The sequence below is a fragment of the Dendropsophus ebraccatus genome, chromosome 13, assembly GCF_027789765.1.
Source record: "Dendropsophus ebraccatus isolate aDenEbr1 chromosome 13, aDenEbr1.pat, whole genome shotgun sequence".
Classification (NCBI taxonomy): domain Eukaryota; kingdom Metazoa; phylum Chordata; class Amphibia; order Anura; family Hylidae; genus Dendropsophus; species Dendropsophus ebraccatus.
The window spans coordinates 74,186,388-74,213,842 of record NC_091466.1 but is presented as its reverse complement, the minus strand read 5'-3'; the positions used below and the strand labels follow the sequence as shown (position 1 = coordinate 74,213,842).

General features: G+C 43.5%; 1 protein-coding gene across 2 annotated transcripts in view; it reads left to right on the top strand.

Moving 5' to 3' along the window:
- The window catches only part of LTK (leukocyte receptor tyrosine kinase), a 103,817-nt gene that overhangs the window by 32,119 nt on the left and 44,243 nt on the right, over positions 1–27,455 (top strand). For both annotated transcript variants that reach the window (XM_069949788.1, XM_069949789.1), the window contains exons 2-5: positions 5,719–5,838; positions 6,631–6,783; positions 11,803–12,031; positions 25,265–25,404. In XM_069949788.1, coding sequence (XP_069805889.1) covers positions 5,719–5,838; positions 6,631–6,783; positions 11,803–12,031; positions 25,265–25,404 — 642 coding nt within the window. The remainder of the gene's footprint in view (positions 1–5,718; positions 5,839–6,630; positions 6,784–11,802; positions 12,032–25,264; positions 25,405–27,455) is intronic.

Below are 27,455 nucleotides of genomic sequence, written 5' to 3'. Positions count from 1 at the left end.
TGACATAAAAATAAACAATAACCCTTTCCATACTTCAGCCGTGCAGCATCTGTGTACATACATCTGTAATAACGACACCTAGTGGCAAAACTTTATCACTACTTTCATCACCACTGACTCGCAATAAGTACAGGCTTTTTCGAAGGGTGTAACCAATGGCAACACCAGTGGTTGGACACCACAGTGTTTTCTGTTATCCATCGCAGTGTGTGTAGATAGTGTGCTCTGTTATCCATCGCAGTGTGTGTAGGTAGTGTGCTCTGTTATCCATCATAGTGTGTGTAGGTAGTGTGCTCTGTTATCCATCATAGAGTGTGTAGGTAGTGTGCTCTGTTATCCATCGCAGTGTGTGTAGGTAGTGTGCTCTGTTATCCATCGCAGTGTGTGTAGGTAATGTGCTCTGTTATCCATCGCAGTGTGTGTAGGTAATGTGCTCTGTTATCCATCGCAGTGTGTGTAGGTAGTGTGCTCTGTTATCCATCGCAGTGTGTGTAGGTAGTGTGCTCTGTTATCCATGGCAGTGTGTGTAGGTAGTGTGCTCTGTTATCCATCATAGTGTGTGTAGGTAGTGTGCTCTGTTATCCATTGCAGTGTGTGTAGGTAGTGTGCTCTGTTATCCATCGCAGTGTGTATAGGTAGTGTGCTCTGTTATCCATCGCAGTGTGTGTGTAGGTAGTGTGCTCTGTTATCCATCGCAGTGTGTGTAGGTAGTGTGCTCTGTTATCCATCGCAGTGTGTGTGTAGGTAGTGTGCTCTGTTATCCATCGCAGTGTGTGTAGGTAGTGTGCTCTGTTATCCATCGCAGTGTGTGTGTAGGTAGTGTGCTCTGTTATCCATCGCAGTGTGTGTAGGTAGTGTGCTCTGTTATCCATCGCAGTGTGTGTAGGTAGTGTGCTCTGTTATCCATCATAGTGTGTGTAGGTAGTGTGCTCTGTTATCCATCGCAGTGTGTGTAGGTAGTGTGTTCTGTTATCCATCGCAGTGTGTGTAGGTAGTGTGCTCTGTTATCCATGGCAGTGTGTGTAGGTAGTGTGCTCTGTTATCCATCATAGTGTGTGTAGGTAGTGTGCTCTGTTATCCATTGCAGTGTGTGTAGGTAGTGTGCTCTGTTATCCATCGCAGTGTGTGTGTAGGTAGTGTGCTCTGTTATCCATCGCAGTGTGTGTAGGTAGTGTGCTCTGTTATCCATCGCAGTGTGTGTGTAGGTAGTGTGCTCTGTTATCCATCGCAGTGTGTGTAGGTAGTGTGCTCTGTTATCCATCGCAGTGTGTGTAGGTAGTGTGCTCTGTTATCCATCGCAGTGTGTGTAGGTAGTGTGCTCTGTTATCCATCGCAGTGTGTGTAGGTAGTGTGCTCTGTTATCCATCATAGTGTGTGTGTAGGTAGTGTGCTCTGTTATCCATCTCAGTGTGTGTAGGTAGTGTGCTCTGTTATCCATCGCAGTGTGTATAGGTAGTGTGCTCTGTTATCCATCGCAGTGTGTGTAGGTAGTGTGCTCTGTTATACATTGCAGTGTGTATAGGTAGTGTGCTCTGTCATCCATGGCAGTGTGTATAGGTAGTGTGCTCTGTTATCCATCGCAGTGTGTGTAGGTAGTGTGCTCTGTTATCCATCGCAGTGTGTGTAGGTAGTGTGCTCTGTTATACATTGCAGTGTGTATAGGTAGTGTGCTCTGTCATCCATGGCAGTGTGTATAGGTAGTGTGCTCTGTTATCCATGGCAGTGTGTATAGGTAGTGTGCTCTGTTATCCATTGCCATACTTACATTTGGGAATACTGAATATTATAGAGTGATTCAGACTGACGCAGGAGATTTCCACATTTATGAGGTTGGAGGAGGAATATTCTAATATCATGACATTAGTTTTCTCCTGTGTATTCATCAGTTCTCCTCGAGATGATAAACAGCTACAGTATCCTACCAAACCAGGAAACTTTGGTTTGTCTAGAATGAGGTAGTCTTCTCCCTTCTGGAACCAATGTTTTTTATCTTTATTGTAATCGTCTTCACACCTATAATCTCTTCATTGAGAATCATCTCTCCCCTTGAGCTGTAATCCTTATCCAAATCTTTGGACTTTAAAGTTTAAAGTAGCAAAAATTTAGCACTAGTCACTGACTTGTAACTAAAGGTCCGATTTCTAGACCTCAGGGATCAATCAGCAAGATGCCTTCACACGGCACAAGAAATCGTGCAGCTGGGCTGCTCAAACAACCCTTGCATCGTTCGTGCAGCCATGGAAACAGACAGCACGGATATACATATATCCATGCTGTCAGTTTCCACATCACACAGCTGTACATAATTACCTAGTGCTGCTGCTGTGATTCGGCTTCCTATTCTCCAGCTCTCCCGTCCAGCTGCTGTGTCTTCAGGCCCTGCCTCCTTCGGCTGTCAATCATTCTGGAGGAGGTGCCAGCCTAAAGATACAGCAGCTGGACAGGTAAGCTGGAGAAGGGGATGCCAGATCACACAGCAGTACATACTTACCTAGTGTGCTCCTGCTGTTATCTGGCCTCCTATTCCTCAGCTCTCCCGTCTATCCATTTTGTATTCAGGCCCCGCCTCCTCTGGCTGTCAATCATTCTGGAGGAGGTGCCAGCCTGAAGATAAAGCAGCGCACTAGGTAAGTATGTACTGCTGTCTGTTCTGGAAACTGATGGATATGAATATCTGTGCTGTCAGTTTCCCTTTATTGTTATTGGCCTCACATCATCTGTTTACACAGGAACATGTGCGGCCGATGATAAATTTTAAAGCCTAATCTTAATACACGATCAGCCAAGGATCTGGCCGATTCCCGCTGCTTATTGGGAGTGCTCCTTGAAACCCTCCTGGCCGATAATCAGTCTGTGTTAAAGGCCCTTAACATGAATCCATACCTTGTATACACTACATGATAGGTATACAGATTCCTCAATGTGGCCGTATCTTACGGCTTCCCGCTGAACAACCTGCAGAGACCTTCCCTAGGGCTGAGAAACTATAGGAAATGTTCATCGTTATTTATATTACCGCCATCATGTTCAATGATAGTAATTATCATGGAGTCGTGAGATGACTGATTGGTCGGTGGTTCCTCTGAGTCACAATGTATTAAACAGATGCCAGGTTTCTTCAGCCACTTCTTCCATTCCGCTCATATCTGTCAGATTGATGATCCTGAGGACCCAGCTCTAATTCTCCTCTTCTTCTGAAACCTTAAAATGCCAATATAATTAACCCTTTCACTCTGCGTAGCTTTTCTTCAGGATACCTTCCAAGGATCACAAAAAACAGGAGGAAAGATCAGGGAACTAAATTTCCTAGTTACATGCGGCTTTAGTGCCCTGACTATGGTCTCAATGTTCTAGGCCAATAAATGGAGGCAAATATATTCATGAGAAGGATATCAATCCTTGTTGTTAAAGGGGTTGTCCAGAGCAGGAGAGATTTTCTATGGGGATTTGCTGCTGTTCTGGGCAGTTCCTGACATGGACAGAGGTGGCAGTAGAGAGCAGGGCCTTCTGGGCCTTCACAATCACAGCATGGTTGGACACAGCATTGGCTCCAGCTATATGGGTTCAGCTCCAGTGTTTTCAGAGGCTGAAATTGCAGTGGAACTTGCCAGTTTAAAGTTGAATAAGGCGATGGGTCCAGATGGTGTCCACCCCAGGGTTCTTAAAGAACTTGGATCTTTGATTGCTGCCCCCTACCGGATCGGTATAACCAATCCCTCCTAACAGGTGATGTTCCTGATGATTGGAGAACGGCCAATGTTATACCAATCCATAAGAAAGAGAGCAGAGAAAAGCCCAGTAACTACAAGCCAGTTAGCCTAACACCAGCAGTAGTAAAAATGATGGAAGCTCTTCAAAATTACTATTTCTAAATTACTGGATAGTTCTATGGATTTGTTGTTGGCTGAAGGAGAGATATCAGAGGGTTGTTTTTAATGGTGGATATTCCGAGCAGAGACTGGTTACCACAAGAGTATAAGAGTCTGTTATGTGTCTAATTTTTTAAATATGTTTTTAAGTGACATAGGAGAAGGTTTGGTGGGTAAGGATAGTGACATAGGAGAAGGTTTGGTAGGTAAGGATAGTGACATAGGAGAAGGTTTGGTAGGTAAGTATAGTGACAGGAGAAGGTTTGGTAGGTAAGGATAGTGACATAGGAGAAGGTTTGGTAGGTAAGGATAGTGACATAGGAGAAGGTTTGGTGGGTAAGGATAGTGACATGGGAGAAGGGTTGGTGGGTAAGGATAGTGACATAGGAGAAGGTTTGGTGGGTAAGGATAGTGACATAGGAGAAGGGTTGGTGGGTAAGGATAGTGACATAGGAGAAGGGTTGGTAGGTAAGGATAGTGACATAGGAGAAGGGTTGGTGGGTAAGGATAGTGACATAGGAGAAGGGTTGGTAGGTAAGGATAGTGACATAGGAGAAAGTTTGGTAGGTAAGGATAGTGACATAGGAGAAGGTTTGGTGGGTAAGGATAGTGACACAGGAGAAGGGTTGGTAGGTAAGGATAGTGACACAGGAGAAGGTTTGGTGGATAAGGATAGTGACATAGGAGAAGGTTTGGTGGGTAAGGATAGTGACATAGGAGAAGGTTTGGTAGGTAAGGATAGTGACATAGGGGAAGGTTTGGTAGGTAAGGATAGTGACATAGGAGAAGGTTTGGTGGGTAAGGATAGTGACATAGGAGAAGGTTTGGTGGGTAAGGATAGTGACATAGGAGAAGGTTTGGTAGGTAAGGATAGTGACATAGGAGAAGGGTTGGTAGGTAAGGATAGTGATATAGGAGAAGGGTTGGTAGGTAAGGATAGTGACAGGAGAAGGGTTGGTAGGTAAGGTTTGTATATTTGCTGATGACACAATAAGTGTACAATTGGGTTGATATTCCTGGAGGTGTCAGTAATATGGAAAATGATTGAGCATTACTAGATAAGTGGTCCAAACAATGGAAACCGCAGTTCAATGTTTCTAAATGTAAAATAATGCACTTGGGGAGGAGGAATCCTCTATCCAGTATAATATTGGCAGCTCTGTGTTGGCAAAGACTTGAGAAGAGAAGGATTTAGGGGAGAAAGGGAGAACATGAAGGAAATCTTTATATATGTTACGGGACTAAATAAGAAAGGAAGGGTTTTTAGAACAAAAAAACTGAACTCAAGAACAAGAGGAGACAGTGAGAGGTTACTGGGGGAAAGGTCAGAAGCAACGTGAGAAAATATGACTTTACTGAATAAGTAGTAGAAGCGTGGAACAAACTTCCAGCAGATGTGGTAGGTAAATCTACAATAACAGAATGTAACCTGCCTGTTATATACATATATCTATCCTAAGATAATAACAAGGGGACTACTAGAAGTCCTGCTATAGTCACTGATAAGTACTGGAAGGAATCTACTGGATATACTGTACATGTTGGTGATGAGAGTCATCTGTCTCCCGGAGCTGATCAGGAACATGGACGTTATTTCTAGTATGACTGAGACTCCCCAGCCGGGACGTATGTCGTCATGTCACTGAACCATCTTGATGTTGTATGTGTATTTTTTTTCATGTCACTCTATATACCCAGTGTTGATGATGTATATATAGGATGTTGTAGACCAGCAGGGCCGCTGTTGGGTATTAGCGCTCGCTTCTGTAACTGGAAGCAGATGGCGTTATCTGACCCCAATGGGAAATTATACGACTTGCTAGTGATTTGTTTTCTTTACTATCTATAGTCGCTGACTGGTGCTCAGGACTCCATGCGGAATCCATCTTAACACCTGGCTTACCTATTACCAGCGTGTCTGTGAGCGATGAGGAGGAGGTCATCTTATCATCTCCGAAGAAACACCCAGGTGAGGACAAGGTCAAAAGGAAACACCGATAGACTGTATAAAAAATAATTGGGAAGAAGTCAAATCTAGATCTGTAGCTTCAGTTTATTAACCCTTAAAGGGGAAATTGTAAAAAAGGAAAACAAGAAATTCATATAGGCTATGTTCCCACTACACATAAAGGACGTTGTTTTAAATGAAAAATTGTATTAAAGTCTATGGACATTATTTCGACGGCCGTTGTTCAATACATTGTGTGAAACAACTGCGGCTGTTTGCATTGATCTCAATGCAAATCATTGCACCGTCCGTTCTTTTCATAACATGTACGGTGTGTGAACGTAGCCATAAACTGATGCCAGAAAGGTATAGAAACTTGAAAATTATTTTAACTTTTTTTTAAAAAAAAAACTGAAGCCTTCCAGTACTTATCAGCTGCCAAATGTCCTGCAGGAAGTGGTGTATTCTCTCCAGTCTGACACAGTGCTCTCTGCTGCCACCTCTGTCCATGTCAGGAACTGTCCAGAGCAGCAGCAAATCCCCATAGAAAACTTCTCCTGCTCTGGACAGTTCCTGACATGGACAGAGGTGGCAGCAGAGAGCACTGTGTCAGACTGGAAAAAATACACCACTTCCTGCAGGACATACAGCAGCTGATAAGTACTGGAAGTCTGGAGATTTTTTTTTTTAATAGCAGTAAATTACAAATCTATGTAAATTTCTGACTCCAGTTGATTTGAAAGAAGAAAAATCTCGCTGGAGTTCCCCTTTAACTGCTATCTGTTATTTTCTGCCGTCTGTTTCATTTTACAGGAGAATCCTGTGACTTTAAGACACATTGTCCGTGGATTTCATCTACGAGTATGGATGGGAGGCCGCACTGGCTGCAAATGGCAGTCCGGGACCTGACACCACAACAACAAACAAGTATATTAGAGAACAAGCTTACGGCTGGAAAACTTGATGGTAGGAAAAAAAGGCTGATTTTTTTTAATTTTTTTTAGATTTTCTCAGATTCTAGATTTTCACCTTGTTTCTAATTGATTCTGAGAACAATGAGTCTGCAGAGTGTGATTGCCAAGAATAGAATGCAGGAGACAGCAGGTGTATCACTTGATCTTCACTGTGCAAATCTATACTGACAGAGTCAAGGTGGATTTCCTTATTAACATATTTATTGCATCGCTGACTATATGCAGAAAGGAGGAAAAACTGATTACCCAATGACAAAATCTGAACTACCCTTAAAGAGTTCACAAAAAAAATTATTTTAAGTCAACCGATGCCAGAAAATTGCCAGAGATTTGTAATTTACTTTTATTAAAAATGTGTGGGAAGGGGAATTTATTTAAAAATCTCCAATCTTCCATTACTTATCAGCTGCTGTATGTCCTGCAGGAAGTGGTGTATTCTCTCCAGTTTGACACAGTGCTCTCTGCTGCCACCTCTGTCCATGTCAGGAACTGTCCAGAGCAGCAGCAAATCCCCATAGAAAACCTCTCCTGCTCTGGACAGTTCCTGACATGGACAGAGGTGGCACTGTGTCAGACTGGAAAGAATACACAACTTCCTGCAGGACATACAGCAGCTGATAAGTACTGGGAGACTGGAGAATTTTAAATAGAAGTAAATATCTCTGGCTCTTTCTGGCACCAGTTGATTTGTATGAAAAAAAAATTTGGTGAACAACCTCTTTAACAGTCGGACCCCCACTCAGTGGCGTAACTACCAGGGTCGCAGCGGTCGCTGCTGCGACCTGGCCCACCACAAGAAGGGGCCCGCAGGGCCCCTTATCAATCACTCTTGTGACCGCAAGCAATGTTTTGCTTGCGGTCACAAGAGAGCGCCACCGTCTTCCCCCGGATCATGCGCTGCTGCCAGGGGTGTCGGTGTCCTATCCCCGGCAGCGCGCGCATCATAGAGCTCCCTGTGCTGGGACCTCCACCACAGGGAGCGTCTCTAATGTGCGCTCCCTGTGCCGGAGGTAACAGGCACACAGGGAGCTCTATGATGCGCGCGCTGCCGGGGATAGGACACCGACACCCCCGGCAGCAACGCATGATCTGGGGGAAGACGGAGGCTCAAGAAGGAGAGAGGATCGCCGGGGGAGCGCGTTGTTAGGTGAGTTGTGTGTGTGTTTTTTTTAACTTTTTTTTTATTTGTTTTCATGAAGGAGAGAGGGGGCGGGGAGAGGTGGCCATCTATAAAGGGGGGCAAGAGAGGGGACCATCTATAAGGGGGGGGGGGGCTGAGAGGGGACCATCTATAAGGGGGGGGCTAAGAGGGGACCATCTATAAGGGGGGGCTTAGAGGGGACCATCTATAAGGGGGGGCTGAGAGAGGACCATCTATAAGGGGGGGGGGGGGCTGAGAGAGGACCATCTATAAGGGGGGGGGGGCTGAGAGGGGACCATCTATAAGGAGGGGGGCTGAGAGGGGACCATCTATAAGGGGGGGGGGCTGAGAGGGGACCATCTATAAGGGGGGGCTGAGAGGGGACCATCTATAAGGGGGGGCTGAGAGGGGACCATCTATAAGGAGGGGGGCTGAGAGGAGACCATCTATAAGGAGGGGGGCTGAGAGGGGACCATCTATAAGGAGGGGGGCTGAGAGGGGACCATCTATAAGGGGGGGGGCTGAGAGGAGACCATCTATAAGGGGGGGGGGGCTGAGAGGAGACCATCTATAAGGAGGGGGGCTGAGAGGGGACCATCTATAAGGAGGGGGGCTGAGAGGGGACCATCTATAAGGGGGGGCTGAGAGGGGACCATCTATAAGGAGGGGGGCTGAGAGGGGACCATCTATAAGGAGGGGGGCTGAGAGGGGACCATCTATAAGGAGGGGGGCTGAGAGGGGACCATCTATAAGGGGGGGGGCTGAGAGGGGACCATCTATAAGGGGGGGCTGAGAGGGGACCATCTATAAGGGGGGGAGCTGAGAGGGGACCATCTATAAGGGGGGGGGGCTGAGAGGGGACCATCTATAAGGGGGGGGGGCTGAGAGGGGACCATCTATAAGGGGGGGCTGAGAGGGGACCATCTATAAGGGGGGGCTGAGAGGGGACCATCTATAAGGGCGGGGCTGAGAGGGGACCATCTATAAGGGGGGGGCTGAGAGGGGACCATCTATAAGGGCGGGGCTGAGAGGGGACCATCTATAAGGGGGGGGGCTGAGAGGGGACCATCTATAAGGGGGGGCTGAGAGGGGACCATCTATAAGGGGGGGGCTGAGAGGGGACCATCTATAAGGGGGGGCTGAGAGGGGACCATCTATAAGGGGGGGGCTGAGAGGGGACCATCTATAAGGGGGGGGCTGAGAGGGGACCATCTATAAGGGGGGGGCTGAGAGGGGACCATCTATAAGGGGGGGGGCTGAGAGGGGACCATCTATAGGGGGGGCCTGAGAGGGGACCATCTATAAGGGGGGGGGCTGAGAGGGGACCATCTATAGGAGGGGGGGAGAGGGGGCTATCTATAAGGGCTGGCATCTATAAAGGGGGGAAAGGGGGCCATCTATAAGGGGGGTAACATAGGGGGAGAGGGGGCCATCTATAAGGGGGGATACACAGAGGGGGCATCTATAAGGAGGCTACATAGTAGGGGGCATATACTATAAGGGGGGTACACAGAGGGGGACCATCTATAAGGTACATATAGGGGGGCATACACTGTAAGGGGGTCACATAGAGTCAGCCTACCAACTAAAGGGCCAATACAGATGTGCAGTGTGTAGAGAGATGAGGATGGTGACAGAGTGTGGAGCCTAATATGTTTCTCTGGCAGATTATGTGGATTCGTGGCTCGGAGAAGTTCTCATAATGGCCCAGGGCAGATGGAGAAGAAGATGAAAAGGGAAGAACTCCAATCAGAGAGGACACCCTCTGTGAGTCACGTGATATAACTGCACTGTTATGTATATGGTGTACAGAGCCTGTGTGGAGATGAGGCTACCTCCATATGACTGGATGCGGTGATACGTGTACAGTGGATGTTATTCAGTAGCAGCGGTGGTGTTAGTCAGTATGTGGTGGTATTACTCAGTAGCAGCGGTGGTGTTAGTATGTGGTGGTAATAGTCAGCAGCGTTGGTGTTAGTCAGTATGTGGTGGTGTTAGTAGCAGCGTTGGTGTTAGTCAGTATGTGGTGGAATTATTTGTTACTTGTTATCTGGTACTGTGTTTTATTGGTCTCAGTATACAGGATTTGGTCAGTAACAGTATGGCGGTAATATGTATGGTGATAATATTTTCTCTTCCTATATGCTGGTGTTATTGGTAATATCTGTCTTGGTGTGTGTATGTGTATATATACCAATAGCATCACTTGGTCGTGAAAGCAGGGGGGGGGGCCCAAGTTGACCTCTCGCACCAGGGCCCAGGAGTCATTAGCTACGCCCCTGCCCCCACTGATTAGTTTGTCACCCCCTAGGTCAGGGGTGGCTCTTTAGCTGTTGTAGACTACAATTTCCATCATGCCAAAGCTTTGGCTGTCTAGACATGATGGGAGTTGTAGTTCTGCCACAGCTGGAGAGCCAAGGTTCCCTCCCCCTGGTCTATAGCTAAGATTTGTTGTTTTCGTGTTTTCACTTTTTATTATTTCGCAAGACGCAGGAATATTTTTAGTCTGGAGAGAACCATTTTGCCAGACTCATAGATAACACAGGCAGATTGTTGTGTTCCTGTAAGATTGCATGCTTTATAAGGAAAAATAACACTGAGCGATGAATATCATAGAATTAGTGCCGAAAGCCACTGACGTGAGAAAAGTCAATGTAAAATGGCATCAAACATCGTCCTTAAAGGGACAGTAGTCTCCTCATCATACATGTGCACACTATGGGGGAGATTTATCAAACATGGTGTACAGTGAAACAGGCTCAGTTGCCCCTAGCAACCAATCAGATTCCACCTTTCATTCCTCACAGACTCTTTTTAAAATGAAAGAAGGAATCTGATTGGTTGCTAGGGGCAACTGAGCCTGTTTCACTTTACACCATTTTTGATAAATCTCCCCCCTTGTCCTTAAAGGCACAGTACTCACCTCATCATACATATGCACACACTATACTACCACCTCTTTGTATACACTTTCCTTTTCTAAGCTATAGGCAGTAGATGTATTGGCCTTATAGTCTTTATGAAGGATCGACTGCATGAAGGACCTGATCGTTGGATTGGATACTCTACAAGCTTTAAGGATTGGGACAATTCAGAGATATGTTCACACTTAGTAAAAAATAAAACAATAAAAGGCGTCTGTTATTACGGCATCTTAATGGAAGTCAATGGAACGACGGTCGCTCAATGCACACTGTAAATAAAATAAAATAACGTTATTTGAGCAGACATCAAGATAATGGTTGTGACAATTATTTTCGGACGTCTTTTGCAAACAGCGGACGTTATTTTTTTAGTTGTTCACACACAGCTTTTATTTTTTTACCGTCCTTTCACTGTTTTTACTAAATTCAATTCAATGGGCTTTTCCATTAAAGACAAAGGGCCTAGAATAATGCTCCAGCAGCCGTCAACAGCTTTTGCAAAAAAAAACGGATGTATTTGAGTGCATTCGTTTTGATCCGTTTCTCCATTGACTTCCATGTTAAAAAAAATTTTTTTAAAAACTGTTCAAAACACATCCTTTTTTTTAGCATACACACTAATGGTGTTGACCACGTTTTTGTGTACGCTAAAAAAAACTGATGCATTTTGATAATTAAAAAAATAAACGAAGTCAATGGAAAAACAGATCAAAAATGGATGCACACAAATTACTTCTGTTTTTTCATCCGTTTTTTGCATAAAACGAATAAAAAAAAAGTTGATTGCAAAAACCCAATGTGAACCCAGCCTAAGCTGCACATGGAATCCAATGCATTAGCCATCTCTCCATAACTCATATATCAGGAGAGGATGCGTCCGCCCTGCGGCACATGCTTCACCGGATTTCCCGTTCTACCGCTTTTTCTGTATCATCTTCTCTTATAGACGGAATCCTTTATCTGAACTCAACTCAGGGAAATTCAGGGGATGCCTGTGTTGTGTCGCAGCTGCGAAGTCCCTTGTATCCCAGAAGTCCCAGGACGTGTCGGCTGGACTTATCTCTGTATTCGACAGAAGAGTCTACAGCACAAACACTACTGGTTACGGTGCACGAGAAGAAGTCAAATCTGAGTGTAACGCTAACCCCCTTAAAGGATGCAATGGCCGCCAACAGGTGGGTTACACTGAAAGAACCCCCCCCTAGTTTTCATACTTATAGGCACTTTGTTTGTTAAAAGAAAAGTACAAACAACATATGTAAAAATGGAAATTACTGCAATGTTCCTATGCTATGAAGTATATACCACTAGAATATGTAGATTATGGGATTAAGTAACTATCACATGTAATTTACTAATATAGTGTTATCATAAATTATACTGGAAGTAGCATTTTACTTTGGATTTATCTCTGATGGTTATGTAGTCCTTTCCTGTGTGGTGTTGTCTCAGCAGAGGATAAAGCATCAGGGAGGAGCCTGGGAGCTGCTCCTCCCTGATGCTTTATCCTCTGCCATCTGTTGCCTGGCTGGATCTAAGCTCAGGTCCCATCCTCTGACAGGCCCCTCCTGTCTAATAAGAATAATAATACATCACCATGAGACATTTAGGGAAGTATGATGTGTGTTTACAGCGTGATGACTTGTGCTGAACAGAGCCACAGGCAGAGGAGCAGGCAGGGAATGAGTACAGCAGGTGCTACAGGTTCATTGACTGGCTTTGTATAAAAATGGTTTGCTGCATAAATGAATGTTCTTCAGCAGGTCTAACAGGAGTGCTATGTGTGGGGAATAGGCAGGGGGTCTTGGGAAACAATCATATAGACATTATTGGGTAGGTGCAACACTAGGGGCCTACAATAACACCAGCATACAATAACACCAACATATATGAAATACTGTATTCAGTTTAAAAAATATTCAATAATTGAGGGAGGGCAAATAGATAGAAAGAGAGAGAGAGAAAAAGAGAGAGAGAGAAAAAGAGAGAGAGAGAGATAGAAGATAGATAGATAGATAGATAGATAGATAGATAGATAGATAGGAGATAGAAGATAGATAGATAGGAGAAAGATAGATAGACAGGAGATAGATAGATAGATAGATAGATAGACAGATAGGAGATAGATAGATAGGAGATAGATAGATAGATAGGAGATAGATAGGAGATAGATAGATAAATAGGAGATAGATAGATAGATAGATAATAGATAGATAGGAGATAGATAGATAGATAGATAGATAGATAGGAGATAGATAGATAGATAGGTAGATAGGAGATAGATAGATAGATAGATAGATAGGAGATAGATAGATAGATAGATAGGAGGGAGATAGATAGATAGGAGATAATAGATAGATAGATAGATAGATAGATAGATAGATAGATAGGAGATAATAGATAGATAGATAGATAGATAGATAGATAGATAGATAGATAGATAGATAGATAGGAGATAGATAGATAGATAGGAGATAGATAGGAGATAGATAGATAGATAGGAGATAGATAGATAGATAGATAGATAGATAATAGATAGATAGGAGATAGATAGATAATAGATAGATAGGAGATAGACAGATAGATAGATAGATAGATAGATAGATAGATAGATAGATAGATAGATAGATAGCAGTGGCGTAGCTACCATAGAGGCAGGGTAGGCGGTTGCTATGGGGCCCGTGCAGGAGGGGGCCCGGGGGGAGAAGGTAAGAGCCTGTGTCCTTCTGCTTAACCCCTTATGTACTGCAGTTTGTAAGTGACCCAATATTTACTTACATGCTGCAACACAAAAAAGGGTTAACAAAGAGAAGACAAAGATCTCCTCTGATAACCCCTGACCCCTGTTCTCCAGCTGGCAATCAAGGAAAGTAAGATGTGCAGAGCTCCTTGCAGAGGTCAGGGGTTATCAGTGCATGAGCAGCAAAGCATATATATACATATATACACACACACACACACACACACACAGTGCTTTGTGTTGTGCGTAGGGGGGCCCCTTATAAATTTTTGCTATGGGGCCCCATGAATCCTAGCTACGCCCCTAATAGATAGATAGACAGATAGATATCCAATAGAAAGTACTGCAGCACACCGTTGTAAAAGTGATCCCCAGATCCCCAGCACACTGCTGGCACCCGATTCTCACCTGAAATTCTTCTGAGTGCAGCGCCTTTTCTTTTTGTGTAGATAGATAGACAGATAGGAGATAGATAGATATGAGCGAGATAGATAGGAGATAGATAGATAGATAGGAGATAGATAGATATGAGCGAGATAGATAGATAGGTAGATAGATAGGTAGATAGATAGATAGAAGATAGACAGATAAGACAGATAGGAGATAGACAGATAGAAGATAGATAGATAGATAGATAGATAGATAGATAGGAGATAGATAGATAGATAGATAGATAGATGATAGACAGATAAGACAGATAGGAGATAGACAGATAGAAGATAGATAGATAGATAGATAGATAGATAGATAGATAGGAGATAGATAGATAGATAGATAGATAGGAGATAGATAGATAGGAGATAGATAGATAGATAGATAGATAGATAGATAGATATGAGCGAGATAGATAGGAGATAGATAGATAGATAGATAGATAGATAGGAGATAGACCGACAGATAGAGAGATAGATAGATAGATAGATAGATAGATAGATAGTAGATAAATAGGAGATAGATAGATAGATAGACAGATAGATAGGAGATAGATAGGAGATAGATAGATAGATAGATAGAAAGATAGGAGATAGATAGATAGATAGATAGGAGATAGATAGATAGATAGATAGGAGATAGATAGATTATAGATAGGAGATAGATAGATAGGAGATAGATAGATAGATAGATAGATAGATAGATAGATAGGAGATAGATAGATAGACAGATAGATAGGAGATAAATAGGAGATAGATAGATAGATAGATAGGAGATAGATAGATAGGAGATAGATAGATAGATAGATAGATAGATAGGAGATAGATAGATAGATAGATAGATAGATAGATAGATAGATAGGAGATAGATAGGAGATAGATAGGAGATAGATAGATAGATAGATAGGAGATAGATAGATAGATAGATAGATAGATAGATAGATAGATAGGAGATAGATAGATAGATAGATAGATAGATAGATAGATAGATAGGAGATAGATAGATAGGAGATAGATAGATAGATAGATAGATAGGAGATAGATAGATAGGAGATAGATAGATAGATAGATAGATAGCGAGAGATAGATAGATAGATAGATAGATAGATAGATAGATAGATAGGAGATAGATAGGAGATAGATAGATAGATAGATAGATAGGAGATAGATAGATAGATAGGAGATAGATAGATAGGAGATAGATAGATAGATAGATAGATAGATAGATAGATAGATAGATAGATAGATAGATAGATAGGAGATAGATAGATAGGAGATAGATAGATAGGAGATAGATAGATAGGAGATAGATAGATAGATAGATAGATAGATAGATAGATAGATAGATAGATAGGAGATAGATAGATAGATAGATAGATAGATAGGAGATAGATAGATAGATAGATAGATAGATAGATAGATAGATAGATAGATAGATATCTACGTAATCTACATCATCAGTGATACGGCTGTGATCATCTATACGTAGTAGCCGTACATCCAGGTCAGTTCTCTCCATTCACAAGTAAGAATATTTTTTAGCACTTTACATAAATCGGAGAGGAAATCGATAGCGTGTCATTGTGGGATTGTTCTCCCTCCTGCTCTGAGCGATGTTGCTGCAGTGTGATACGTCTTGGCTGCTTATAGAAGGGACAATGCTCCTGATTCCATTACTAAGATTGGCTTGGCTGAGGGGAGACTGCCGGGCACCACTGACTGCAGTGCAGGCTCCGAGCTGCCGCATGGGCTGTGATCCCAGGATCGTCTGAGAACATTGTGACCAACACACTTGGACTGGTGCAGCAGTATGATGTCATCTCTTACTCACTCACACAGCTATTCCTATTACAGTCACTATCAATAGATGGAGATCTTGTCATAGTAATATACAATGATCCATTAAGGGCCTTAACACCTCATTCCATATATGTTATGATCTATTCAGTTTCCTTCCCCCAGTTCTGAGTTGCTGCTTTCTGCTGAAGATGCAAAAAACTGTGTGTGAGCTGTTCACTTAGTCTCTCCCTTCCGAGATGGCTCCGCAGCAGATTTGATCTAAATAACTGAACACAGCTTTAAATCTGCACCATCAAATCTGCTGCAGATCCTGTAGTGTGAATGCATCCTTAAAGGGGTTTTCCAATTGAAACTTAGGGCCCTATTCCACTGGACGATTATCGTTTACATAATCGTTAACTATTAACGATCTCAAACGACCGCTATTGCGAAACACCTGAAAACGTTCACTCATTTCCATGGAACGATAATCGTTACTTATGATCGTAATTGCGATCGTTTTTCTTTGCTATTGCGTTCGTATCTATTGCGAATGACTGAACGATGTCTTATTCAATGCGAACGATTTGCGAACGTTTTGCGAAAGAGGAACGATAAAAATAGGTCCAGGTCTTATAAAGCGATCAACGATTTCTCATTCGGTCGTTAATCGTTAACTGCATTTCAACCGAACGATTATCGTTTAGATTCGAACGATTTAACGATAATCTGAACGATAATCGTCCGGTGGAATAGGGCCCTTACTTGTCCCCTATCTACAAGTCCCCCTATCTACGCGATCATGAGGGGTCTAACCTCCATGCCCCCCGGAAATAACCAGATCAGCCCCAGGCTCCTTTGATTTTGGTCCCTATTACACCAACAGATTATCTGACAGATTTTTTTTAAAACAAAGCCAGGAATGGATTTGAAAAGAAGAGAAATCTCAGTCTGCATCCAACTTCTTCTGTCAGGGCTGCATCCAACTTCTTCAGCCACCAATATCCAAATGCTGAGTGTTCGGGTTACATGTTTGGGATTTGCTCATCTTAAAGGGGAAGTCTGGGCAAAATAATTTTAAGATATGTTATTGCCCAACAAAAGTTATGAAAATTACTAATAGACACTTATTAAGGGAAATGCACCTATAGTGCACATATATATATATATATATATATATATATATATATATATATATATTATGCATTAACTACGGCATGGCGCATTCAGGTCTCTGTAAAGTTGGTGGTCACGTCACATAAGCTGCCGACACCTGCTGCAGTGGTGGGACAGACTGGAGCATATGTATGTGCACTATGGGTGCATCTCCCTTGATAAGTGTCTATTAGTAATTTTCATAACTTTTGTTGGGAAATAACATATCTTAAAATTATTTTGCCCGGACTTCCCCTTTAATGGCAGACTTCACATAAGGATGGGGCAGCGTTTATAATGACGTTCCTGCGGCTTCGTATTTTTACCCACCCAGGGGTCTGGAAGCGATTCTGGTTTTTAAATCCTCCCAAAGGACTCACTGAGCTGCGGAGGCTTCCTGCTGGCTGTGGCTTCCAGGAGTTGCTGAGGCCTCAGTAGATCAATTACAATCACCAGCATATTTGTAATTCAATACACATTCATTCACTGCGGAGCTTCCCTTTGCATTTACATCTATATTTGTCATGTCCGTCTAAGTGGGAACAGACCAGTATAGTAACTCATTTTCTACTGAAGTCTCTATAAAGGTATCACTTCTAGATCAGGAAATCGCACATACTGTATAGCTATTTACAGGGGAGTAGCTAGGATCCATGGGGCCCCACAGGGAGAGACTGTACGGGGCCCCATTAACCCTGTAGCCCCCCTGTCGGACCCTTTCACTGTCCAGGGGACAAGGGCTGTTGGTGAAGTGCCAGAAGGCCCGCCCATTAGCACTATGGGGGCCCCCCTGTTCCACGGGCCCCATAGCAGTTATGTGGTCTGCCTCCTTGGTAGCTACACCACTGCCTGTTTACTGATCTACTTTTGTTAATGGAGATAACTGACTGTATAACGCAGGGTAGAGGAGTAATAATGCAGACCAGCCGAATAAAACGCAAAATTCCCACCATTGCTCCACAAATTCATTGCAAGCCCTTTGTCACAGGGAGGGCACTGGACAGAGCGGACCCATTGTGTGACTAATAGATTTGGCTTAGGGACAAACCAGGGGCTAGAGCTAGAGATGAGCGCACCAAATCTTCTAAACCGAAATTAGTTCCGAACTGTGCAAAAAGTTTGTGTCGGTACAAGTTTGTAAAGATGGTGGCCGCACATGTTAAAGGGGTACTCCAGCTAAAATCTTTTTTTTCTGTAAATCAACTGATTTCAGAAAGTTATATAGATTTGTAATTTACTCCTATTTAAAAAGTTCAAGTTTTCCCATACTTATTAGCTGCTGTATGTCCTGCAGGAAGTGGTGTATTCTTCCCAGTCTGACACAGTACTCTCTGCTGCCACCTCTGTCCATGTCAGGAACTGTTCACAGTTGTAGGAAATCCCAAAGTATGGGAACACTTGGCCTAAATTACAAATCTATATAAATTTGTAAAACCAGTTTATTTAAAAGAAAAAATGGTATGCTTACCTGTCCTCTCTCCTCTGCTGTCCTCCTCTGGTGTCTTCCCTCGGTGTTTTTATCCACCTCCAGCCTGCCCAACCAATTACTGACTGAGATGGGACAGCACTGTGGCCAGTGATTGGCCACTCGCAAGAGTGACAGCCTGCTTAGCCAATGGCTACGAGCGCTGTCCCGTCTCAGTCAATGATCAGCTGAGCAGGATTTTGGCGGCTGTGGGGGACACTGGAGACCGTAGACACCGGGGGAGCGCAGACAGGTAAGTGAACTTTATAAAACAGCTAATCGCCTGCAATTGTTTAGCTGTTTTAGTCTCGTTTGTTTAAGGTTTGGTTCCGAAGAAGCTAAACTTTACGGTTAAGGTCAGCAAACCCTGCCGAACCAAAGTGTTGAAAAGTTGGCTCATCTCTGGTGAGAGCCTAAGGAACTCTGCAACCTACACTCTACATCACCCATCACAAGGCTATAGACTTTCTAAAGAAAACTCCAAGACTGCGTCCGCTGAGTTGTCAGGTGGTCCGCTAACAGCTTGCAGGTGGTATTTTAAAGGATGCCATAGAATTAATGGCAGAAACATAGTAGAGCTGGTAGAGTTCATTCAGTTTGGGAAACAGATGTGGGTTAGGGCAGGCGGCCATCATTAAGTCTGGCAAGGAATCTAAATAAGAAAGATGGTTCTCCTGTGCCATCTATTGGAAGTAACCACTTTAGTTATTGTTTACAAACCCAAAACATGACCAAGGATTATCAGCCAAGCCAACATGTCTTCCAGAAGGAAGAAGATCCTTGGTAGTTTTTGGGGTTCTTGCCCTTACTGGTTATCATAGGGAGTACTGTAGAGGGGCAAGACCCTCAAAACAGCCATTTACAGATGGATCCTCTTCCTTCTGGGTTGGCTGATAACCACCACTCTTGTTTCAAGGCTTAAACACTGGCTTACAAGATGGCCACCTCCAATAGAGAGTCAGACTTGTGGTACTAGACTATAGACTACCAGTTCCCTGCTTTCTGGCATCCATGTGGTTGGGACTGTGTGTGTAATGGGGAATTACTAGTGTTGGCCTGCCCAACGGAGGACTGGAGAATCCTCCGGTGGCTCCCCAGCTTAAGAACCTGCACTAACACGGACTGATCTGTCATTCTTCACTGGTTCTTCATTTGTGGGCCCCAGGATCACTTCCACTGGTGGGCCCCAGGATCATTTCCACTGGTGGGCCCCAAATACCCCAGTCCAACATTGGGAATTACTATGGAAGCAATCCCCGGATGTATTTCATGGGCTCATACACTTTGGCTATAAACTTCTTGAGTCTAGCACCTACTTATCCGTATTCTTCTCATTCACTACGAAGAATGTGAGTACAGCCGTTCTGGATAGTTGTTCCTTGTATTAGATATGGTCTAAGTGCTTTTCGCTGCCACCGGTGGCTTTTCCAGTAAGAATTCATCATCTTGTTGTTCTGCTAAATTTACACAGCCAAAAAGGGCTCTAAGCACTCGAAATCCATCTTTAGTTTTCTGGGCATCAGCCGAGCAGGGTCACAGTGAGCACGGTGTAGCACTTAAGAGGTCCTCAGCGCTGAGCTGGCTCTGTGGCTACTGGGTCAATGGACGAGGACTCTTGTGTCTTGTGGCTGCTTATTGTAAGAGGAAAAACGAAAAAAAAGATTCTTATGTTGTGGCACAAAGTTTTATTATATGACCTCATTTTCTTTGATTCTTAAAATGATGTATAAAAAATTGCCATGGTGAGAAGGAAAAGGTTAGACAGTGAATAGACTTAAGGCCCCATTACACGGAATGATGATCGTCCGTTACGGCCAATAATCATTTTGTGTAATAGAAGGCTACGATCAGCGATGTCGGCTGATCGTTGCTGTCGTTTGTCTTTCAACATGTTGAAAGACAAACGACTGTGATAGCAGCGATCTGTTGCTGTCACTCCGTGGAAAAGGAGAGGCGCTAGCAGACCGCCACTATATTCTATGGGCTGCCCGGACGATCCAGCAATCACCAGGGCAGACTTTTTTTGCTCCATGCATACTCAGGAATGGCTGTCAATCAATACCAATACTGAGCACATTAAGGACCGAAACTTCCTTTGTTTGGTCTCTTTCTTTTTTTTTAAACAAAGAAAAGACCAAATATCGGCACAGAGGGAGCATGAAGCACAGTGTGACAGGAAGGGGTGTTGATTTAAAGTGACTCTGTACCCACAATCTGACCCCCCAAACCGCTTGTACCTTTGGATAGCTGCTTTTAATCCAAGATCTGTCCTGGGGTCCGTTCGGCAGGGGATGCAGTTATTGTCATAAAAACAACTTTTAATCCGGCAGCGCTGTGTCTAATGGCCGGGGCTTACATTTGTATATGCATTAGGCTGGCACACCCTCTCTGTCCTTCCTCCCCACCCTCCTCATTATTAGGAATGCTCCAGGCAGATTGTTTCCTATTCCCCACCTGTGTGCATAATGAACATGGGCTGGATCGTTAATACACCTATGCAAAGCTCAAACAGCAGTAAATGTTCCTGGATCATTCCTAATGATGAGGAGGGTGGGGAGGAAGAACGGAGAGGTGGTGCCAGCCTAATGCATATACAAATGTAAGCCCCGGCCGTTAGACACAGCGCTGCCGGATTAAAAGTTGTTTTTAAGAGAATAACTGCATCCCCTGCCGAATGGACCCCAGGACAGATCTTGGATTAAAAGCAGCTATCCGAAGTGGTTTTGGGGGGGGGGGGGACAGATTGTGGGTACAGAGTCGTTTTAAACATAGAAAACTATAGAGAGTATATTGCAAAACTGTTTGTGATCACAAAAAAAAAAATTGTCGCTACACTGCCTCTTTAAAGTAGTAGATCCAGTTGATTTAAATGGGGATTGTCACGTTAAAGAACTTAATATGTTGTAGAAACGTGAATAATATAAATCATATAGGGTATCAGTACAAAGACCCCACTGATCACCAGATATAGCCGGGAGCAGCATGAGCTCAGTGCATTCTCTATAGAAATGCAGCAAACACTGTGCAATTCGGCAGGTAACTCTTCCCTTCTTCAGGGCCAACATATAACTGCCATAGAAAGTCTATAGGGCCGTCTCCTGTCACATGCACATGGCCCTGTGCTTCTCCTTCCTTGTCCTAGCAACTGGTGGGGGGTCTGAAAACTCAAAACTTTTGACCCATATCTATGATATTTTAAAAGTTTTTGGAATTGACAGGCATACTTTTTGCCACCTAAACCTGAAGGAACAATTTAAAATGATTTATCCCAAGGTTAAAAGTTATCTCCTATCCACAGGACAGGGGATAGCTAGCTGATCTAGCTGATCGTTGGGGGTCTGACAGCTAGGTAAATTCAGTAAACTTTTGACATCCTTTCTCGTTCTTGGTGGGGGTCCCGGTGATCATCCCACAGGGGGTAACTATAGTATTGGGATAAGTAGAATAATAGGCAGCATGGTGGCTCAGAGGGGGGCAGGGTTCAAATCCCACCAAGGGCAACAAATGCAAAGAGTTTGTATGTTCTCTCAGAGTTTGTGTGGGTTTTCCTCCAGGTACGCCCGTTTCCTCCCCACTATTATAATACACAGGATCTGAGCTACATAAGTTGTAACATTTAAAAGTTATTTTAAAAAACAATAAGTTATCTGTAATCTGGATAGCATCACGTTACATCGATAAAAGGTTCGGCGGCAAAGTTATTGAGGGACTAGAAGTCTAATAATTAACACGTTTTCTTGTCTATCTGATGATATGGGATTTGGCCTGTCTTGGCACACGACTACAATTCAGATAAGGGAACATTGCCAGGGAATAGGAGAAGACATCTTAGGAATATGGAAGTGGACATTGGCTATATTTCTATATAGAGAAAAACACCATCTAAAATGATAACTCTGAACATTAATACCAATTTGTGGGATGACAACTATAAACTCATACAGTAAAGTAAGACAAATGACCCTGGATGATATAATTACACAGATCCCAAAAGGAGACGTTAGTACTGAATGCAGTGTCCCAAGTAAATAAATCAAAAGGAAAGGAAGTGCTCCGGATGTTTTTTTTTGGCCTACATAATATACACTCACTATTGCTTATCCTGCAGTATCATCTCTTTCATCCCAGCTCTGCTGCATCCGCTCATTTCATTACTGTATCTGTATCTTTTTTTCAACCTGTATTTTTCAAATCTGCTATCAATCCCATGATGCACCTCACAGCATTACATGGACAGCTAGAGTCAGTACCACCTCTGCCTGCTGGCAGAAGCTACATAATGAATAATCAGGGAACCAATCAGCTCCCTTAGAATATGAGCAGCATCTTCGGGTTATCTTTATATAGTGGAAAACAGTGCTTTACTGCGTGGCCGCAAGGCCGGGAAAGGGGCAGCAACTAGTCATCTGGGTGTAGAGCCGGGGGTCATACAGCACGGTAGGGCGTAGTGGTGCTAGGGGCCAGGAAAAAATAGGCTCCGCCTCTTTGACACCATTCAAAGGTGTTTTTTGTTTTTAAATAAAAACACAGACTCAATGCCTGTGCAGAGGAGCAGCGGAGAAGTTGCCCATAGCAACCAATCAGATGGCTTCTTTCATTTAAAAAAAAAAAAAAAACTGAAAAATTAAAGCTTGAATCTGATTGGTTGCTCTGGGCAATTGCCTATACTTTTCCTTTGCAGAAGTTGGCTAGTGACCCAGGTCCCGACCCTATGACTTCTCTAAAACGCCGTAGGGTCCTTTTACACGGAGCGATTTTTAACAACTAACGATAAACGATCACAAACGAGATTAGGTTGTTTATCGTTAACCTGAAATCGTTTACCATATTATGCTGCATTTACACGTAACATTTATCATGCGAATTTGCGCGATAACGGTCGAATTCAAACGATAATCGTACGTGCAAACGCAGCGAACGATCGAACGACGCACGATAAATCGTACATTTTGATCTTTCATCAGGTCATCAAATCATCGTTCATCGTACGCAAAAAATTCGCAAATCGTTCCGTGTGAACAGTCGTTCGCCGATTTAACCAATGTGTGAGATAGGCTTAAACGATCACAAAACGATCGCAGTGCGAATTTTCGTACGATATATCGTACCGTCTAAACGCTGATCGTTATAAAAAAAAAATCGTAAATCCGGCATCGCTAATCGTACGATCGGGCCAATAATCGTTACGTGTAAAGGCAGCATTACATAGAAAAATTAGTGAAAAAATGCGGAACTTGAGCGAACAAATGTGGAATTACAGCGAACGATTAACGATAATTTTAAGTTCAGATCTAAATCAAGGCCGATTTTTCGATCGTTGCCCAAAATTACCCAGAACAATTATCGTTTAAATTCGAACGATATAACGATTTTTCACACAATAATCGTCTCATGTAAGCATAGATTATAATGCCCTGTAGAGATCAGCATTTGATTACCGGTGGCTGAAGAAGTTGAATATGGCCCTAAGGAGTCTGGGATAACATGGATACATATCAATGTTTTCCTGGACTCCTTCGGCCGTCATCCAACTTTTCCAGCCACTGACTTGCGCTCATCTGTACTGCCATCCATCCCACTGCCTATATCTGTATCTGTTTCATGCTGCCTGTGGTTTGGGCAGTGTGAAATAGTTGCAAAGTTCCCTTTAAAAGTTATTCATGTCTGCATGGGGATGTCACTTATTATCACCTGGGGCCCTAAGACCTCTGAAGGCCCTATTACACGGAACGACTATGTTACGGTTGATAATCGTCCCGTGTAATAGAAGGCAAAGATCAGCTGATATGAACAATGTCGGCTGATTGTTTCTGTCGTTTGTCTTTCAACATGTTGACAGACGACTGTGATAGCCGCCGCTCCCGGGGATAGGAGCAGCGGCAGCAGACCACCGCAATCCTCTATGGGCTGCCCCCCCACAGCTCCCCGCGCTTTCTGTCTGTAGGCGCCGCTGGAACTTTAGAGCCGCTCTCTGAAGTGACAGGCCATTCAGCCAATCACTGGCCGCAGAGAACGGCTCTGAAGTCCCAGCAGCAGCAGCTCCGCGCAGAGGCGAGGAGAACACTGGAAGCGTGGAGAGGTGTGTATGAACTGTATTATTTTTTACACAGTCATCAGCCATTGGCCGCGCATTGCTATAACACGTAGCCGTGAGCGACAGACGGCCAATGATTTTTAGTACACGATCAGCCGATGATCATTTCATCAGCTGATCCTTGTCCACATTACACGGATCGATTATCTGCCGAATCACTCTGTGTAATAGGGCCCTAAAGCCGCCCCCAGCATAGGTCACAAGATCCTAGTATATAATACATTTCTCTTGACATTCATGGACAGAAAACTTCAAAAAATTGAGAGCTCTTCTGTTGGTTTCAGGTTTAAAAGATTCTGGTCACCCATATCACATTACCCGTGTCGTTTTGGCCAATTACCATCTTGATTAAATTAAACTTTAAATTCTGTCTGCGTGTTCCCTCAAAGACAGCAAAAACAAGAGATGTCCCCTTTAAATGGATCATTTTAGAGGTTTTTTTTTTCAGGAAAACAACTTGTTGTTAAAGGGAGGAAAGACAATGTGATTGTAGGTTTTTGGTTTTTCCATTCACCATGTGAGCGTATTACAGACCCATTGTGGGGCAGCGTGGAAATCCATTTATTTCAAAGTTTCTTTCTGGGAACAGCCTCCAGCCACCTTGCTGGACAAGCCTGACATTGTGAAGGACAGGCACATCCCGTTGCGTCCCACGCTGGGTCCGGATTGTGCCAAAATGATTCAAATCCAGCTTTGAGACTGAGTATAATCGTTTATTATATGTTCTTGGGGGGGGGGCTTTAGGTCTCACTGGAAGCTGCTGAGCACGGATGTCGGAGAAATAGACGGACCCTTTCACATCACCATCAGTCACACCTTGTGCCCCCAGAAGGCGGAGAGCCTCATCGTTCTGGACAGCGTCAGCCTCAGAAACTGCTTTGATGGTGAGATGAGAACCTGTTTTGTTTGACCCTATGTTCTTTGTTCCAACTGAGATGATACAAGATACAGGATGTACGTGACCTCAAATCATCCAAAAATTGTGAAAAAAAAATCCAAAAACAACACAAACTCCATGCGCCCCCAAAACAGCTCCTAAAGAAAGAGGTCACATTTACAGGATTATGTTTGTAGTTAAAAACACTTAAAACGAGCAGAGCCAATAAATCCGGGGCCGTTTATGATAATAAAGCCCAACAGAAGGGTTCAGTAAAGGCCGTATTGGGCCGATATCGTACGTTACAGCCGATAATCGTTTTGTGTAGTAGAGGATAACGATCAGCCGACATGCACGATGTTGGCTGATCTTTGTATTTCAACAATCTGCTGCCGTTGAACCGAGCAATAGGAGTGGCGGCAGCACTATGCTCTATGGGCTGCCCGGACGATCCGCTTTCCACACAAACTCCGCGCCAATGTGAGAAGAGGAAATTTTCCTTAGGACAATTTCCTCTTCAATTCCCCGCCTATTCCCATAACCATAAGGGGGAGTCTGCTGTTTTACAAAAATTTATATATTCCGATAATTACTATACTCACCTACCCCCAATCCCTCACTGGCCTTGCGCCAGGCCAGGTAAGTATGTGGGAGTAGGGGGGTTGTGGCTGGAGGTGTTATACTGCCTCCAGCCACAAGGTAGACTTTTAGGAAGCCAATGGCTTCTTCCTCTGTCAGTCAGAGTGTCGCAGCATTTAACTGTGAGCATTTATGTTAAGGGCCTGTGGGCCCCCTTAGTGCATGGACTCCGTAGCAGTGGCGTGGTCTGCTTTTATGGTGGCTACACCACTGCCTGCAGCGGTCACATGTCACCTGCTAGTAGTAACAGTGACAGGTTGTTTCAATGAAGTCAATGTAGCTGAATCGTAATATTACATACAACCTGTGAGGACAAGTTTAGTGCTGCTTTTGCATAAGCTGGAATATACCGGATAACCCCTTTAAATTTATATTTTTATATATATCACAAGTCCGTCATATATCATGAGACAGACTCAGTCCTGAGACCCAGTGGAGCGAAGAAACAAAGTAGCTCTGTCCCTGATTATAAGCATCTGTTTCTCCTCTGGCTTTGTAGACAGCAGCACCATGTTGGAGTTTAGTCCCAGCGTGCGTTCATGTTGCGTAAAATTAAATTACACTTTATATTAGGCAAATAAAAAAAAATAAAACTGCTGATTTGAAAGGAATCTGTCAGCGGAGTCTAACCTCATAAACGCTTAAAGGGAATGTTTCCTCTGTATGTTTTACTTCTTAGAACAAGATTCTTTTTCTGTAGCTGTAAATGAGCTATTATTTATATATATTTTTTGTTGTTTTTTTTGTAATGTTTAACATGAAGGCTTGACTTAAAGGGGAACTCTTGTTTAAAAATCAATTGGTGTCATAAATTTATACAGTTGGAATTGACTTCTTTTTAAAAATCTCCAGTCTTCCAGTACTGTCCAGAGCAGGAAAGGATTTCTATGGGGATTTGCTGCTGCTCTGGACAGTTCCTGACATGGACAGAGGTGGCAGCAGAGAACACTGTGTCAGACTGGAAAGAATACACCACTTCCTGCAGGACATACAGCAGCTGATAAGTACTGGAAAACGGGAAATTTTTAAATTTTAAAGTAATTTGCAAATCTATATAAAGTTCTAAAAAAATTTCACCCAAGTTTCCCTTAAAACAATAGATCTTAGGAAAAATAGGTCAGACATTTCCATGTTTGCTATGATAATCTAAGGATACCTTATAAAATGATGGCATGCGCAGTAGGCCGATGAGATGAAGTTGGTTATCAGCAGCAAACACGGCCAACCCTCTCATCTCCGTCTTGATGTATCCTGCATCATCCCACATGCTTTTCAGGAGATGTCAGTGGAGAGCAGAGAGGAGGGATTGCCGCAGATAACTCGGGGCAAGGTGAATGCCCATAAGACACTTCAAGGTTTATTGGCTTACCGCGCATGACTACATAAACCATTTTCTCAGGTATGCTACAGCATTATAGC